General features: G+C 41.0%; 1 protein-coding gene across 2 annotated transcripts in view; it reads left to right on the top strand.

Moving 5' to 3' along the window:
* Positions 1 to 14,941, top strand: part of RASA3 (RAS p21 protein activator 3) — a 145,452-nt gene that overhangs the window by 44,157 nt on the left and 86,354 nt on the right. For both annotated transcript variants that reach the window (XM_044428587.1, XM_044428588.1), the window contains exon 2: positions 9,801 to 9,918. In XM_044428587.1, coding sequence (XP_044284522.1) covers positions 9,801 to 9,918 — 118 coding nt within the window. The remainder of the gene's footprint in view (positions 1 to 9,800; positions 9,919 to 14,941) is intronic.

Below are 14,941 nucleotides of genomic sequence, written 5' to 3' on the forward strand. Positions count from 1 at the left end.
GCTAGAATTGTCTATCACAAGATGTGATGGCCACTGTCTTGAAAAGGGCATAGAACAAAACCATGGAGGATCAGTCTGTCATTGGCTATTAATCATGTCAGCACTTTCATCTTTAGCAACATTGTGCTTCTAAATCACAGGTGAGCAGTCTGTAGCCTTTGGCCTAAATACATGTGGAGCTCATCAGGAGAGGAGGGTGGAAAGGGAGAATGGACTGAGCTATGAAAGGAGTAGGAGAAAGTCCTCTGCAAGGAAACAGCTCATATCCCTGGATAAGAGCAATCTGGCCCTCTTCCTACAGCCAGCTGGGTGGGGAGGAAATGCAAAAGAGAAGGCGAGAAAAAGCATGAAAAATGCAGCCCTTGGAGGCCTTGAAAATCTTGATTCATCACTATTAGAAACAAGAAGCTATATGACATGGTCCTTTGATCTGCTCTAACAAGAGCCTTCTTACAGTCAAGCATTTGCTAGCACGAAGGTGGATTCCCATCAGCCCTGGCTAGCATAGGGATTGTGGGTGCTGAGGGCCAAAATACCTGGATGACCAGCAGTTGCTTACTGTTGTGCTTGCCCCTTCATATGCCTGAATAGGACTTAAGGACATCCTGAAATATAAAAGATTACCAAAAGAAGAAGTCAAAGCAGCAGGAGGAGGCAATTCATTGTTTTGTGTAGTAGCATCTTTTATATATAAACAAACCATATTTTTTACTTAGAGTACAGGCTGATGAGACAAGATGTTTACTTTCTCAGAAGCATTAAGCAGAAGGAGAGAAAGTGGAAAGAGAAATCTCTAACAGTGCAATTATATTATCTAGTCAGAGACACTTACAGTGGAGCTTATGATGAATGGAAATAGGACTCCAGCTCAGCTTCCATCAGCTCCAGTTGGCATTGTCACTGGCTGGAAATGCTGGGAGATGTAGTCCAAATAACTTGGCGGGCACCAGATTGGCCATTCTAAAGTACTGACATTATTATCTGATAAAACTTCAAACTGAGACCATGATAATACATGATTACCAAAGCTTAGTGTGAATCTTTGAGTGTGTATGTCTGATATATATAGCAGGTATGAAAATGATCTGAGAACACTTTCAAAAGCTTTAATCTTATGCATGTAATTAACACACTCCACTTTTTAAAGAACTGCTGCCAAACACTGCTGAGAAGCTTCTAACAAGAACATCTGACGGAAATAGAAAATGAGATCACAGTTCCTTGCTGTTAACTGTCAATATCAAGAACAGTGCAAATGCTAAAATGGTATACAAGCTGTGAAAGAGTAGTTTGGAATGATATTTATTGGTCCAGCTTGTTAGTGAAAATGAAAGAACAATGCAGCCTTTTAAACCTCATGCTGCTTTTTTTACACAAAGACAATGACAGATTAAGAAATGGTGGGAACGGTAGGGAGCCAGCATGTTAAACTTGTTCACCCGTCTCAGCTAAATGGATTGTTCTGCAGCAGAAAGGTTCAGTTAGGTGAGACCATTAGAAGGGGCATTTTGATAAAGCATTTTCAAGAATTTGACAAATGGAAAGAAAAACCACACGAATTTTTGGATAGAACATTCCTGCTTGCCATTGCTGTTGACATGTTATTCTGGAGGAACAGGGAGTGAGGGGTAAGGGCATGAGGGCATGCACGGGAGCAGAGGTAGGGTGACCAGACATGGAGAGGACTGGATTCCTGTGTTTTTAACTAGTGTGTGATTATGGCACAAGGGACAGCCCTACTCTGTTGTGATAACAATAAAAAAATCTGTATTCCTGTTGTTTTAAAAAAAATGGGGGATGATGCATATCTGTTTAATTTAAAATGCTACTATGCATGTTAAGTTTGGCAAGGCTGTATACTGTCGCCCTGCCTATTTAACTTATATGCAGAGCACATGATGAGAAAGGCAGGGCTAGAAGAATCACCAGTTGGAATTAAGATTGCTGGGAGAAATATCAACAACCTCAGATATGCATATGATACCACTCTCATGGCAGAAAGTGAAGAGGAACTAAAGAGCCTCTTGATGCGAGTGAAGGAGGAGAGTGCAAAAGTTGGCTTGAAACTCAGCATTAAGAAAACTAAGATCATGACATCCGATCCTCTCACTTCCTGGCAAATAGATGGGGAAGAAATGGAGGTAGTGACAGATTTTATTTTCCTGGGCTCCAAGATCACCGCAGATGGGGACTGCAGCCAAAAAATTAAAAGGCTCTTGCTTCTGGGGAGGAAAGCTATGGCAAATCTAGACAGCATACTAAAAAGCAGAGACATCACCCTGCCAACAAAAGAGCATATAGTCAAGGCTATGGTTTTCCCAGTTGCATTGTATGCTGTGAAAGTTGGACCATAAGGAAGGCTGAGCGCCGAAGAATTGAGGCCTTTGAATTGTGGTGCTGGAGCAGACTCCTGCGAGTCCCTTGGACAGCAAGGCAATCAAACCGGTCAGTCCTAGAGGAGATCAACCCTGACTGCTCTTTAGAAGGCCAGATACTGAAGATGAAACTCAAGTACTTTGGCCACCTAATGAGAAGGAAGGACTCCCTGGAGAAGAGCCTAATGCTGGGAACAATAGATGGCAAAAGAAGAAGGGGATGGCAGAGAATGAGTTGGCTAGATGAAGTCACTGAAGCAGTTGGTGTGAACTCCAGGGGATGGTGGAGGACAGGAAGGCCTGGAGGAATGTTGTCCATGGGGTCGCGATGGGTCGGACACGACTTTGCGACTAACAACAGCAAATGCATGTTAGCCTTTATCTTGTCTTCTTCCCTTTTGCCTTCTGTGTAATACTATTTAGTCCCAGGTGTTTTCTGCTGGCTCTAATGGATGCACTATTGGAGCAAAATCTAATCATCTGTGTTATTAAAAATGTGGTCTGCTTTAAAAATAGTTGTGATTAAAATTGCAGAAGTTCCTTAACTAAGATTATCTCTCTTACTTTATTTCTAGATATTAAATAGAGTGAAAATCCTCTGTGTATGTGTACATGTGCCCTTTTGCATATGTGCATGTACCCACCCACACACACACACACACACACATTCACATATGCCTCTGACTATTAAAAGGCTGGCAGGACTAGGTTTCTAAATCAGGTCATGTACAGCCATCTGTATACTAACAGCCTGAATCCAGATTTTCAGCTGACCTGTTACTAATGTGAGCATTGCCTGCCAGCACCTTTTTCCATAGTAAAACTGATTATATATAAAATTTGGAAAGTTGTATCTACCACATGGGATGGAATGGGTATGTTTTATGCCTTAATATAGCGCATGTTATTCATGCCGTTTGTGTAAAGAAATCAACTCCTGATCTCTCAGTTATGCAAATTTTTTATGAAGGGGAATTTACTTCTCGAATATCCTTTTACCTTTACGATACTTACGCAGATTTAGAGTGTTTTTCCTGGGTAAGAAGTAAGCCTAGGATTAAATGGAACTGCTGCTCACCAGGGCTCCAATATGGGACTTTATTAAGAACACAGGTGCATATGCAGAGAATGCCTTTTCCTCCCCCCCCCCTTTTAAATTATTTTCTTAAAGCCTTTCCCTCACTTCTGGGACACTTTCTGGTGTGTCACTATAGTTTAGTGACATCACTTTCCTTCAAGGCACACAAATAGGAGTTGCATGGCGAGATACACTCACACTCTGATATATCAGCAGGTTTTGCCTTTTCATAGTCATGGTAGTACACAAGTCAAGTAAGCGTTGTAACACAAGTTGAATTTGTCTGGTAGCTTCCAAGTTCAGAATTTGCTGAGGATTTGTGTCCTGTAATTAATTACTCTTAGGAGTAATTGCCATTTTCAAAGCATACTTATTTCCAGCAGGTATAGGGTCCCCCCCCCCCATTATCTATTATCTTCCTCCTCTGCCACCCAAGGTGGCAGCTGGCCTGTGTATTATGTGCACACCTAAGAATGGGTGCTTTAGGGTGGTGCCATCCTTCTAGGCAGGTAACTGTTTTGAATTTTGTTTGCATGAACAGTGGGCCTCCTTGGAAACTTAGCAGGTGGTTCCCACAAGGAGAAAAATATATAATGGAGGAAAACACACCAAACTTGCTCTACCAGTCTTTTCCTTGCACAAAGTATGCGCAAGCTGGAGGAAATTCTTAGGTGCTCTAGCATTCAGATTCTCCGTGCAAAGCATGGTGCAGCTCACTAGGCCCAGTGAAAGTTCCATGTGAACTGCCTCAACACCGAGATCTTCCCCTAGAGTTCTGTATCAGACATGTCCATGCAGAAAGAGTTTCTCAAAAGTAGAAAACTTAAAACTGCTTCCTCAGGGTATATCTACAATGCACATGGGAGCCTTTGCCCAACAATTGGATGGGGATTGTTCATTAGCAACATAAGATAAATGTTGAGAGTCAAGATAATATCTGGCCAGGGTGACTTATTTTATATTGTTAATTTGTTTTATATTCTGAATGTATTATATTTTAATTTTATGTTGTGAGCTGCCCCAAGGCTTCGGCGAATGGGGCGGCATAGAAATGTTTTAAATAAATAAATAAATAAATAAATAATATTGCAAAGAGATATGTATAGGTCTTGTGCAGCTTGTGGCCTTTCAGATAGTTTGGCCGACAGGTCCCATTGGCCCTAGCCAGCAGGGCCAGTGGTGAAGGGCAATGGTAGGCTAGAACGTCCGGAGGGCCACAATGTGCCTTCCTCTTACCTAAGAAAATATGCAATTCCTTGATGGATCAGACTTGTAAGAATGAAACATTCTTGTTCTTCAGTGGCAGTCTGCAGAATTTCAGAGCATTGCTATGGTCCATGGAAATGTGAGGTTTTCAAGAATCTCACTGTACAGCTGACATATCCCCACATATTACTGAAAAGAGTGTTTAACCTTTCAAGATGACATAAGCACTTCCTTTTCTCTTTCTCTGTTTACTTCTTTATAAAGAGTTGTCTTTTTTCAATATTCTGGTTTCAGGCTTGAAACAAAAGGTGAGAAAGCGTTCATCTGTTATGATGGTTTGGGTCTGACTCATTCAAATGTTTTGGAATGAGGCATCTGTCATTCTCAAAAGAATATCGTTTTTGGTAAAAACCCATGAGTGTTATTTGGAAATGTTTGTAAGTGGTGCTGGTGATAGGTATTTATACATGGAATGGACTTCCCAGAAAGGTTCACCTGGACTCCAACATTGCGTTCTTTCTGGGACCAGGTGAAACCTACTTATTTTCCTAGGAATTTTATTTCTCTGCTTTAAATCTTTGTACTGATACTAGGCTTTACTCTGGCTTTTATTTTATTCTGTAATTTAAAATATTTAAATTTTACACTGGATTGTATGCTATATTCTATGATTTTAAATAGTTGTGAAGCACTCAGAATGCCTTGGTTCTCAAATCTAATAAAAAAAATTACTGTGATAGCTTGGATACATTTCCCTTTTAATAGATGTTGTCTCTGCTTGATTTTTGTGGCTTAATTCTTTTAGTCAGATTCTGACATAGATAGCCCAGCTGTTGTTCTAAGAGTTTTTTCCTCCTCCTCTGGGTTTATTTGGAAAATTAAGGATGCTTCGCTATGCAAATATAGACAGAAAATGCTCCAGCCAGCACAGAGTGCATGCCAGGTATGTGAACATAGGATTGTATCCTTAGTTGTGCACAAATATTAATTAGGAAACTATTCACTTGCAAGTGACTTTTCTCTGCCAGGCACTCAAGACTGGAATGTTGAGGATGAGGGGTGGACTCTCCATGGGGTGAAGTTTTTAAAGTATTGTTTATTTTTAAAATGTAGCAGCATTAGAAAGTTTGTATTGGAGATACATATACTGTGTAAGCTTATACCTTTCAATTTGTTGGCATGCTTAAAGAGACGAACTTGACTTTAATATTGTATGATATAAAAAAATCAATGTATTGAAAAGAAAGTACACTCAACCACTTAAATACATTTTCATTATAAATGTAAAATGCTTGTTTTATGTGTTTAGATTTCTGTGTACATTCATACTATCTAGTTACACATGAAATTTTAGTTATATGCTTTGCCTTCTCAAAAACATTATTGGGAATACCAATGAGTGTGGCTATGGATTGTCCATTCAGGAGTTCCTATAGAGATTGTCATTAATGAGCACCCATATGTCAACATTTGTTGCTGTTATTTATTATTTTAGTTCACATTCATTCATTCCAGATATTGAAAGACGTCAAGAGCAAAGTTATCTAGAGCAAACACTTGCATGACTGCTACTTAGGTTTCATTCATTATCTTCTCCAGAGAGTGGTTACAAATGAAATTTGGTTCCTCCCCCCCCCCCCCATTTTCTCTTATATTGTCAGGCTTGTTGTCACCTAATAATCTCTCTGTGCTGCAGAAGCACAATTTTAAACATAGAGATAGCATCCTTACGGGAACAAAATCAGCTTTGCCTTGAGAGAGAAGACTGAAGGGGGAAGGTGTGTGTGTGTTAAACTGACTTCTGACTTCTGTATTAGACAGAAGACCCGTCTGATGTTATCTTTGCAGTGTGGGAGCTGTTACAGTTCTTCCTTTTTGTGGTGGTAGCAGCCACTGGTCATGCGAGAGGAGCACTTGCAGTGTGACAAATTCCCGACTGTTGTTTCCTTTTTTTAAAATAAGTTTTATTCTGAATATATACCTAACAAACTCCCCCCCCCCAAAAAAAAAAACTAAAAAGCATCAATCATCGAAAACATCGGACCTACTGGGTCAGCCCCCAACATTTTTTTCTTTTTATGTTAAACTATAAACATATTTAAGTCTATGAGTAGTCCCGTTTCTCAAGCCAATGATAAAAAGAGTCCCAGGTTTGATAGAAATCTGTATCTTCTTTCTCCTTCAGAGACAAAGTCAATCCATTTCCGCACAGTCCAAGATCTTTTTTAGAATCAGTTCATTGGTAGGTGGCTTTTCACTCTTCCAATGTTGGGCAAATGCAATCCTCGCCGCAGTAGTTACATGTAAAGTCATATACATTGCTTGTTTACTAAGATCATCAGATACAATGCCTAATAAAAAAAACTTCGGGTTTAAATGTTAGAGGTTTTGTAACATTTCCTCAAGCCATTTGTGTATTTTAATCCAATATTTTTTGCCTTATCACATGTCCACCACATATGATAAAAAGTACCCAATTCATGTTTACATTTCCAACATCCATTTGACATATTTAGAAACATCTTAGCTAACCTATTTGGCGACAGATACCATCTATAAAACATTTTATACAGGTTTTCTTTATATGAAGTTGCTAATGTTACTTTAATATTTCTTTCCCACAGCTTTTGCCATTTCTATAACTCAATATTATATCCAAAGTTTTGCGCCCACATTATCATAGTTTCTTTAACTGGTTCATCTTCCATTCTCCTATCTAGTAGGAAGTTATACAATCTTTTAATCATTTTCTCATCTGATTTAAGAATCACGTGATCAAATGCTGTTGGCTCCCTATAAAAGCCCCACATTCTATAGTCTTTAGCATATCTCGATTGCATTTGAACCTTGTGCCACCAAGAAATATTAATTCCTTGTTCTTGTTTTTCTTGATGCAATTCTAATCCTCCATCATTATCCAGAATATCATCATATCTCACGATCGTATCAAAATTCAATGCACTTGGATATACAAGAGCTTCCATAGGTGAAAGCCATCTTGGTCATTTAGTATACAGTTTTAACTTTAACTTTTCCCACACCGACATTAATGATTTCCTAATATAATGATTTAAGAAACAACTGTGTACCTTACACTTTTCCTACCACATAGAAGTGTGCCAACCCATTTGCAAATCATGCCCTTCAAGATACAAGTTTCTCTTATTTCTTAAAGTTATCCGTTCTGGACTGCTGTTTCCCATGGCAGCCTGATGCCATTGCACAGTTTTCTGGAATGGTTTGTCCTGATGTGCAAACTAGCTGCATTACAGCATTTCCCCACATGTGAAGGATCTGTGCTGGAGCAACACCTATAATTAAGAACTGCAGGGATGCGCAACCTGAAGCCCCAGTGCCAGATGTGGCCCTTGGCCTCATTTTATGCAGCCCTATCAATTGAATTAGTGGTTGCCTGGAGAGTGTGATGCTAGTGGGTGGCTTTTAAACAAATTCCATAAACAGACTCCTGGATGGGGAGAGAGAAGGGGTGTGGAATGAGAGAGGGAAGGGTGGTGCAGAAAGCAAAAAGAGGTACCTCATTCCCTTTTCACTCTGGCCCTGCCTTCAGCCCCATCTTCACTTCTTAGTGGCCCTCAACATGTTCTTTCCAAGGGAATACAACCCTAGGCAGAAGAAAGGGTGCCCACCCTTGTACAATAGTGGCATTAAAAAGAGTCATGTTAGTCTAGTGCCAGCAACTAAGAAACGTATCTGCTGTGAATGAATGAGGCTGTCGTTCAGGGCCAGGGTGACACCAACTCTTCAGATGAGGATGGTGAAGCCTGGGAAGGGAGGTCTGTAGACACAGAGATGGTGAAATAGGAAGAGCGTATCTCAAGGCCACCATCTCCACGTGTTCAGACAGGCTCTCAGAACAGTCAGGACCTGGAAGTGTTGAGAGAGGACATTGGAAAGGAGCCAGAGGAACCTGGTCTGATCCTTGACACCCCCCCCCCCCCGGCTTTGGGAGAGAAGTGCTAGCCAACTAAGAGGGCCTGCATACAGCTAGGAAGCTTGCCTGTCTCCAGAGGGCATCCCCAGAGGGTTACTCAGAAGGAGGTTTCTTGCAGATAGTTTCTAGTTTGGGTTCAATGAACTTCTCTGTGCATGCTCAGAAATTTTTTCATTGCTGGCCATAGCTTACTGGATAAATGTTGGGAAAAAATAAACTTTTATCAAAGAACTGTCTGTCTGAAAAGGAGAAGGGGGAACCTAGCTCCTGAAAGTTTAGGAGGTCAGGCTAATGTTGCAGTTCAAGTTAAGTGCGCCCAGTCAGGTGTGAACTCCTCTCCTCTCCTCTCCTCTCCTCTCCTCTCCTCTCCTCCTAATTTCTCTAGCCTTGCACTTCTTGGGCCTATGTTTCATTTTGCTTTCTGATAACATCTATTCTTACACAAAACAGAACATCAATTTTTACCAATTGTGTGCTGCCTTTGTTCAACAGTATTTAACAATGCTATCAAAGTGCTGAGCAAACTTCCAGTTATATTATCTGGAACTTTTGTGTGCAGATGATTTAATAAATGAAATGCACCTTCCCCCTGAATGCCTGATGGCCCTATTTGCATACTTCCCGCATATCTTTTATTTTCTTATTTTGAGGGATAGTGTGCACATTTATGTGACTGGATGGAGGTTGCACCTTGTGTGTTGTGTTACTATGTCATAGATGAGAAGGGACATAGCAGCCTTCTAAGGTTCCAAGTAATGGACAAACTGGGTCATATATGGGATATTTGTGTGCGACTGTATTATTCTATCTGTATTTGCTGTTGCCTTTCACGGGTTTTGGAGAGAAGTAGGATCCTTCCTTGAGGCTGCTGTCCAGTACCTGGCAATAAGCCCCACTGAATATAATGGGAGTTACATTTGAGTGGATATGTGTACAATTGCATTAAAATCTATATTAGAATTCCTCCTTTGAACTAAACTATAGCATTGTGTGTTTGAAATGTATATTCTAATGGGAGCAAAGATCCTAGAAGCACTTTGATATATTAAATAAATAATCATCTGGCTACCAGATGACTCCCACTTTTCCCAAGTGAAAAAAAAACAATCCCAACGTTTATCCATACACTGTTTAATTTCTAATACCGATTAATTTCTCCATTTAATTTGTTCTTCATTTTTTTCTCTAGGAGAAGCTAAAAACCTTCCTACATATCCAGGGCCAAGCAAGATGAGAGATTGCTACTGTACTGTAAACCTGGACCAGGAAGAAGTTTTCAGGACCAAAATAGTGGAGAAATCTCTATGGTATTTTTTAAATTAAAGTATTACAGCAGTTGTATATTTTAAAAATGTATTTAAGTATTTATGTCCCACTCTAGAAGGAAAAAGCCTTCAGCAGAAATACCATCTGGAAAAAGTAACATTCAATAAATTCAATTACATTTTTAAAGGTTATGCATTAAGTCACTTAGAGTACTATCCTGTGCATGGTTAGACAGAAAACAAACCCTACCATTCCCAGCATTCCCAGAACTTTTTTCTGTGTAAACTAGTCTGGGATTGTGACATTACCATACCAGTATCTCTCTGTAAGTACTTCAGAGGGTGTCGCAAAGAAGGTCACAGTCTCTTCTTGCTGATACCAGCGTGTAGGACACAGAATAATCGAGTCAAGCTGCAGCAACTGAGGTTCAGGCTAGATATCAGGAAAAGTTTCCTCACTGTCAGAGCAGTATTACAGTGGAACCATTTGCCTAGAGAGGTCATAGGCTCTCCCACATTAGAGACATTCAAAAAGAAACTGGACAGACATCTGGGTGGGATGGTGCAAATTGGTGTCCTGCACCAGCAGGGGGTTGGACCCGATGGCCTTCATGCCCCCTTCCAACTCTACTATTCTATGATTCTATGAAAAGGGAATTGTTTAAACCTGACTTCTCCATCCTGCAGGCCTCAAGTTGTGTTGGACAACAAATTACATCATTCTCAGCCAATATAGACAACAATCTGCTGGATGGCAATGATGAGAGTTGCTCCGTTATGGTGGATCTAATTGAACAGAGGAACAAGGATTAGTACTAAATTCTGATGAAACTATTTTCATTGCTCATCCTTGCTATATGTTCTCCACAAAAGCTACACAAGTTAGCGTTTTAGGTTCTGGCTCTTTTCTGTAATCTGTTTGCCTTCTTTCAAAATACATTAAGTAACTTGTTCATCTAAACCAGCCAACATATTAACCTTTCTAGTTTGGTCCTCTTTTTTTTTTTTTTTTGACCAGATGAGTTTCTTCCATGTGGTATTGGGGGAGCTCTGGTCAACCCATGCCATTTGTACTGTAGTATCCTGCTGAGTTCTTTTCTGTTTTCTGTGTTTTAATACCTATTTGAAGCTTCTTGGGGAAGTCATCAGGGCATGGTGCAACAGAATGCTAACAGCATCTACTTCTGTGTCTCCTTATTTGGATTGGGGAGGCCATGCAGATGCCGCATTGGTAACTGGAAGTGATAGTAGGTTGGGGTGTGGGTTAATAGACTGAATCCTAAGAAGAGCCCATAAGGTATAATGGTTAAAACATTGGACTGAGACTTGGAAGACCTGAGTTCAAGTTTCCATTCTGCCAGGGAGTTTACTTTGTGACTTTGGGCAACTCTCAGCCTAACCTACTTCATGGAGTTGTTGTGAGGGCAAAATGGAGAGAAGGGAGAACATGTGTGATTCCTTGGGCCCACTGGTTAAAAGGCAGAATAGAAATGTAACAAAATTAATAAGACATAGCTCCTTTGCATAGACAGTTCTTAGGTCTAGGACTTGGTTAGGAAGCCTGGCCCCTTGAAAGAGTGGGTATGTGGTCTAGGGCTATTCTTTAATCCATCTTTGTCATTGGAAGTCTAGGCAGCACAGCTCCAGCTATGATTGAGCCTGGACAGGGGTAGCTTTGCCACAGCAACTCATACTCTGGTTTTCAGATTGTTAACAGAGCCAGGCATTTGGGCCTGGCCAGCTGGGTTCTTTTTCCTGGTATTTCCAGATGTTTCAGACTTCTGGTCAGTGGACTGGAGTGATGGGATCTATAGTCAAAAACATTTGGGGAGACGTTGCATCTGAATAGGCCCTTGGGGTAAGTGCTTTGCTGTTGCCTATGGAATCATGGCTATCCTAGCCTACAATTGAAAAGGAAAGAAATCCCATTGAACTAGAAGGGGCTTACTTTAAGTAAGCATGCCTGGGTTGTGGGAGTAAGTTTGCAGTCCTGTAGGACATGCCTTTGGAAATGTTCCATTGAAATCCATGTGACCTACAAGTAAATGTATTTGGAGGCTTTAACTGTCACTTGAATCCATCCCTCTTGCTTAGAACATGAAACTGCTTGGATAGTCTTTTTACATTTCGGAGATCATTAAAATTGCTTACAGGAGGGTTTACTGTCTTCATTGACGTCACTTCACTGGGTTAATCCAATAACCCTTTCCTATTGAGAAAATAAGTCCTTTGAGGGTGGAGAGAAGAAGAAAAATGCTATTTTTAGCCTTTCCTATAAAATTCAAATGGTACATGGAGGTTGCTCAGTAACTGCTGTGCTTATGCACAGCAAAAACTCATTTAACTGCACGATTTAACCAGGGGATGTTTCCTGCTCCTCAGAACCCTGCACCACAACTTACTCCATAGCATACCTGGGAACAAACCCCAATGAAAAGTGGGGTGGTTGTTGTTGTTGCTGTTTAATGTAACACTATGCGAACTTTTGCATAAATCTTTATGTAGCATGGTCAGAAATTCTCAACATGCAGCTGCTCTTAACAACCTACCCTAAAGGTCAGCCTGAGGGAGGACGCTATCAGTGGCTACTAGCCTTGCAGACTTTGTGCTGCCTCCTTTATAGGAGGTGGCAGGCCTGCATACACCAGTTACTGATGAGCTGGTATCCATCCTGCTAGAGGGATCCTGTGGACAGCTGGTTTGCCACCATGTATATAGAGTGCTAGACTAGATGGCCCTTTGGTCTGATCCAGCACCGGTGTTCTTATGGTCCTTATTGATGGCATTTTCCCAGATTTCACTCAACTCCTATTGCTTTGAATTTACACTGCTTATTTACTCTCTTAGCTACCTCAGTATCTTGCCTAGCCACTGTTCCTTTACTTCTAGAAACCATAGGAACCCCCTCTGCTCGCACAGGGAATCCCCCCATAACTCAGTTCTAGAGTGCCTGCTTTCTTTTCAGAATATTCCAGGTTCATTCCTCAGCACCTTGCGAGTCCAAGTCGACAGTACCAAGCTAGAGGAGCAAGGATACAGGACAGCTCTATCCATTCCTAATTGTTGCCATGCATTTTGTTCTTGTTCTACGAACCAAGATGTGGAAGTAGAGGAAGGGCCTAAAGCACAGATACAGGCCAAGGGGCCCGGAATGCACTTTTTAAACAGTATCTTCCTGGAACTTCACATGGCTACACTTCATTTTTATGTCCACACATGATTCTCAAATCATAATTTGAACAGCTGACAGCTTGGATGACGCACTTTCTAAGAAATGAACAATTTAATTTCTCTGCCCCTCCCCTACATGAAAAGGAAAAGGTGGTAAAGATTGTCTGCAATTACTTGCAGGAACTCTGAAATGGATTTAGGCGTTAATTAAATGTAGTGATGCCCTGTTCATTTCTGCAGGACTTATTTGCACACAGTTGGCACAGGAGCACAATCTCACTGATTTTAATAAAAGGACTCTGCAAGGTGTTGCAGGAGGGAGCAGCCAGGATATAAAGACTCTTGGCCATGTATTTTAAAATATTATTTCTCCACAGAGCTCTTTCTTACCTTCCACCCCATCTCTGTTCCAAATGCAACCGAAAGTAAATATGTGCGATGACATTTCTTCACACCTTTACTACTGATGTCTCTTCCTTCTGTTCTTTTTCCATTGTCATATGTTGGACTGTAAGCTCCTTGCAGCAGGGACATGTTCCCAGCCCCACTTTTTAATGATGCTTGTAAGCACCATGTACATTGGTAATGGCTCACGGGTAATAGTTAACAGCCAGGCAAGACCTTTGTGGCCTGAGGACCTACATACTTGGTCTAATGCACAGTAATTTTCCATTGCACCAACAAAACCATGTGATCCTTTCCTTTCTTCATTTTCAGTTGCTCATGAGCATAAATTTCTGTTCCAGTCCAAAACCTGAACCTGTAAAAGATGTGAATGCCTTATTCAAGCTGAACATATTTTAACCTTGAGAGATTTTTTAAAATCCTCTCAGAACTTTGTTCATGTCTGAGTGGTTTTGATCTTTTAATGTCATACTTCACTGGGACAGATTGTACACATTTAGGTATTTCTTAGTCAGAATTAGGCTTTAAGGACACAAATTCTGTTAGAGTTTCTTGTGAAACGCACACACTTATTTCAGTCTTGTATGCTCAAACATGGATAGAATTGGAACAGAGCACTGAGGAATTAGCATGTGTTGATTTATTGTTCGATGCTGTTTAAAAGTCAACATGCAATGGCAGAGATATATTCAGGCATAGGAATTTGTATGCAAACTTGCCCCAGTCCTTCACTTTACAAACATAAAATGATGAGGCATGAAACATAAAATTTTATGAATGTACGTTGCTACAGCATCAGTGACCTCAGATGAGATATGCTAGCTAATGTCGGGTAGAATTGGTTTTGGTTAATAAGTTTTATGTAGATACTTGCATAATGCCTTTGAAGTTTTTGTTGTCACATTGGCTTAAATTGTTTCTCCTGCAATATGATAATCAGCTTAACATTTTAAATTAATTAAAATGTAATATTTAAAATCTCATGGGTACACAACTTCAAAAAGACCCAACACAAAAAGAGGAGGCGAGGTAGAAATGTGAAGGAGAAGGTATTAGTTGGTCAGCTGGAAACAAAACCAGAAAAAGAGTACCGTATTTTTTGTTCTATAAGACGCACCTGACCATAAGATGCACCTAGTTTTTGGAGGAGGGATCCATGGAAAGCTTCCTGATAATCACAGGCACATTCCCCATCACTTCCCCATGGGCTTCATTAAAAGACGGGTTGCCATTTGAAAACACACACCGACCTGTGATTAACAGCTCTCACCTGCGCCGGAGGAGGGGGGCGGAGCAGGGCGTGCCGAGCGCATGCCGGCCAGGTGGTGCCACATGGTGCAGCTGGGCTGGCAGCGTGCCAGCAGTGGTCTTCTGGGTGGCGCGGCAGCAGCAGGTCTTCCCGGGCGGTGGGGGTGAGCAGTCCGTCTCTCCGTGTGGCCGGCGGGTTAAAGCCTGCGGCTCCTCCTCTGCACCGCTCTCCCTGAGTGGC

This window comes from Varanus komodoensis, unplaced genomic scaffold, assembly GCF_004798865.1.
Source record: "Varanus komodoensis strain SLA01 unplaced genomic scaffold, ASM479886v1 scaffold2, whole genome shotgun sequence".
In the NCBI taxonomy this organism is placed as follows: domain Eukaryota; kingdom Metazoa; phylum Chordata; class Lepidosauria; order Squamata; family Varanidae; genus Varanus; species Varanus komodoensis.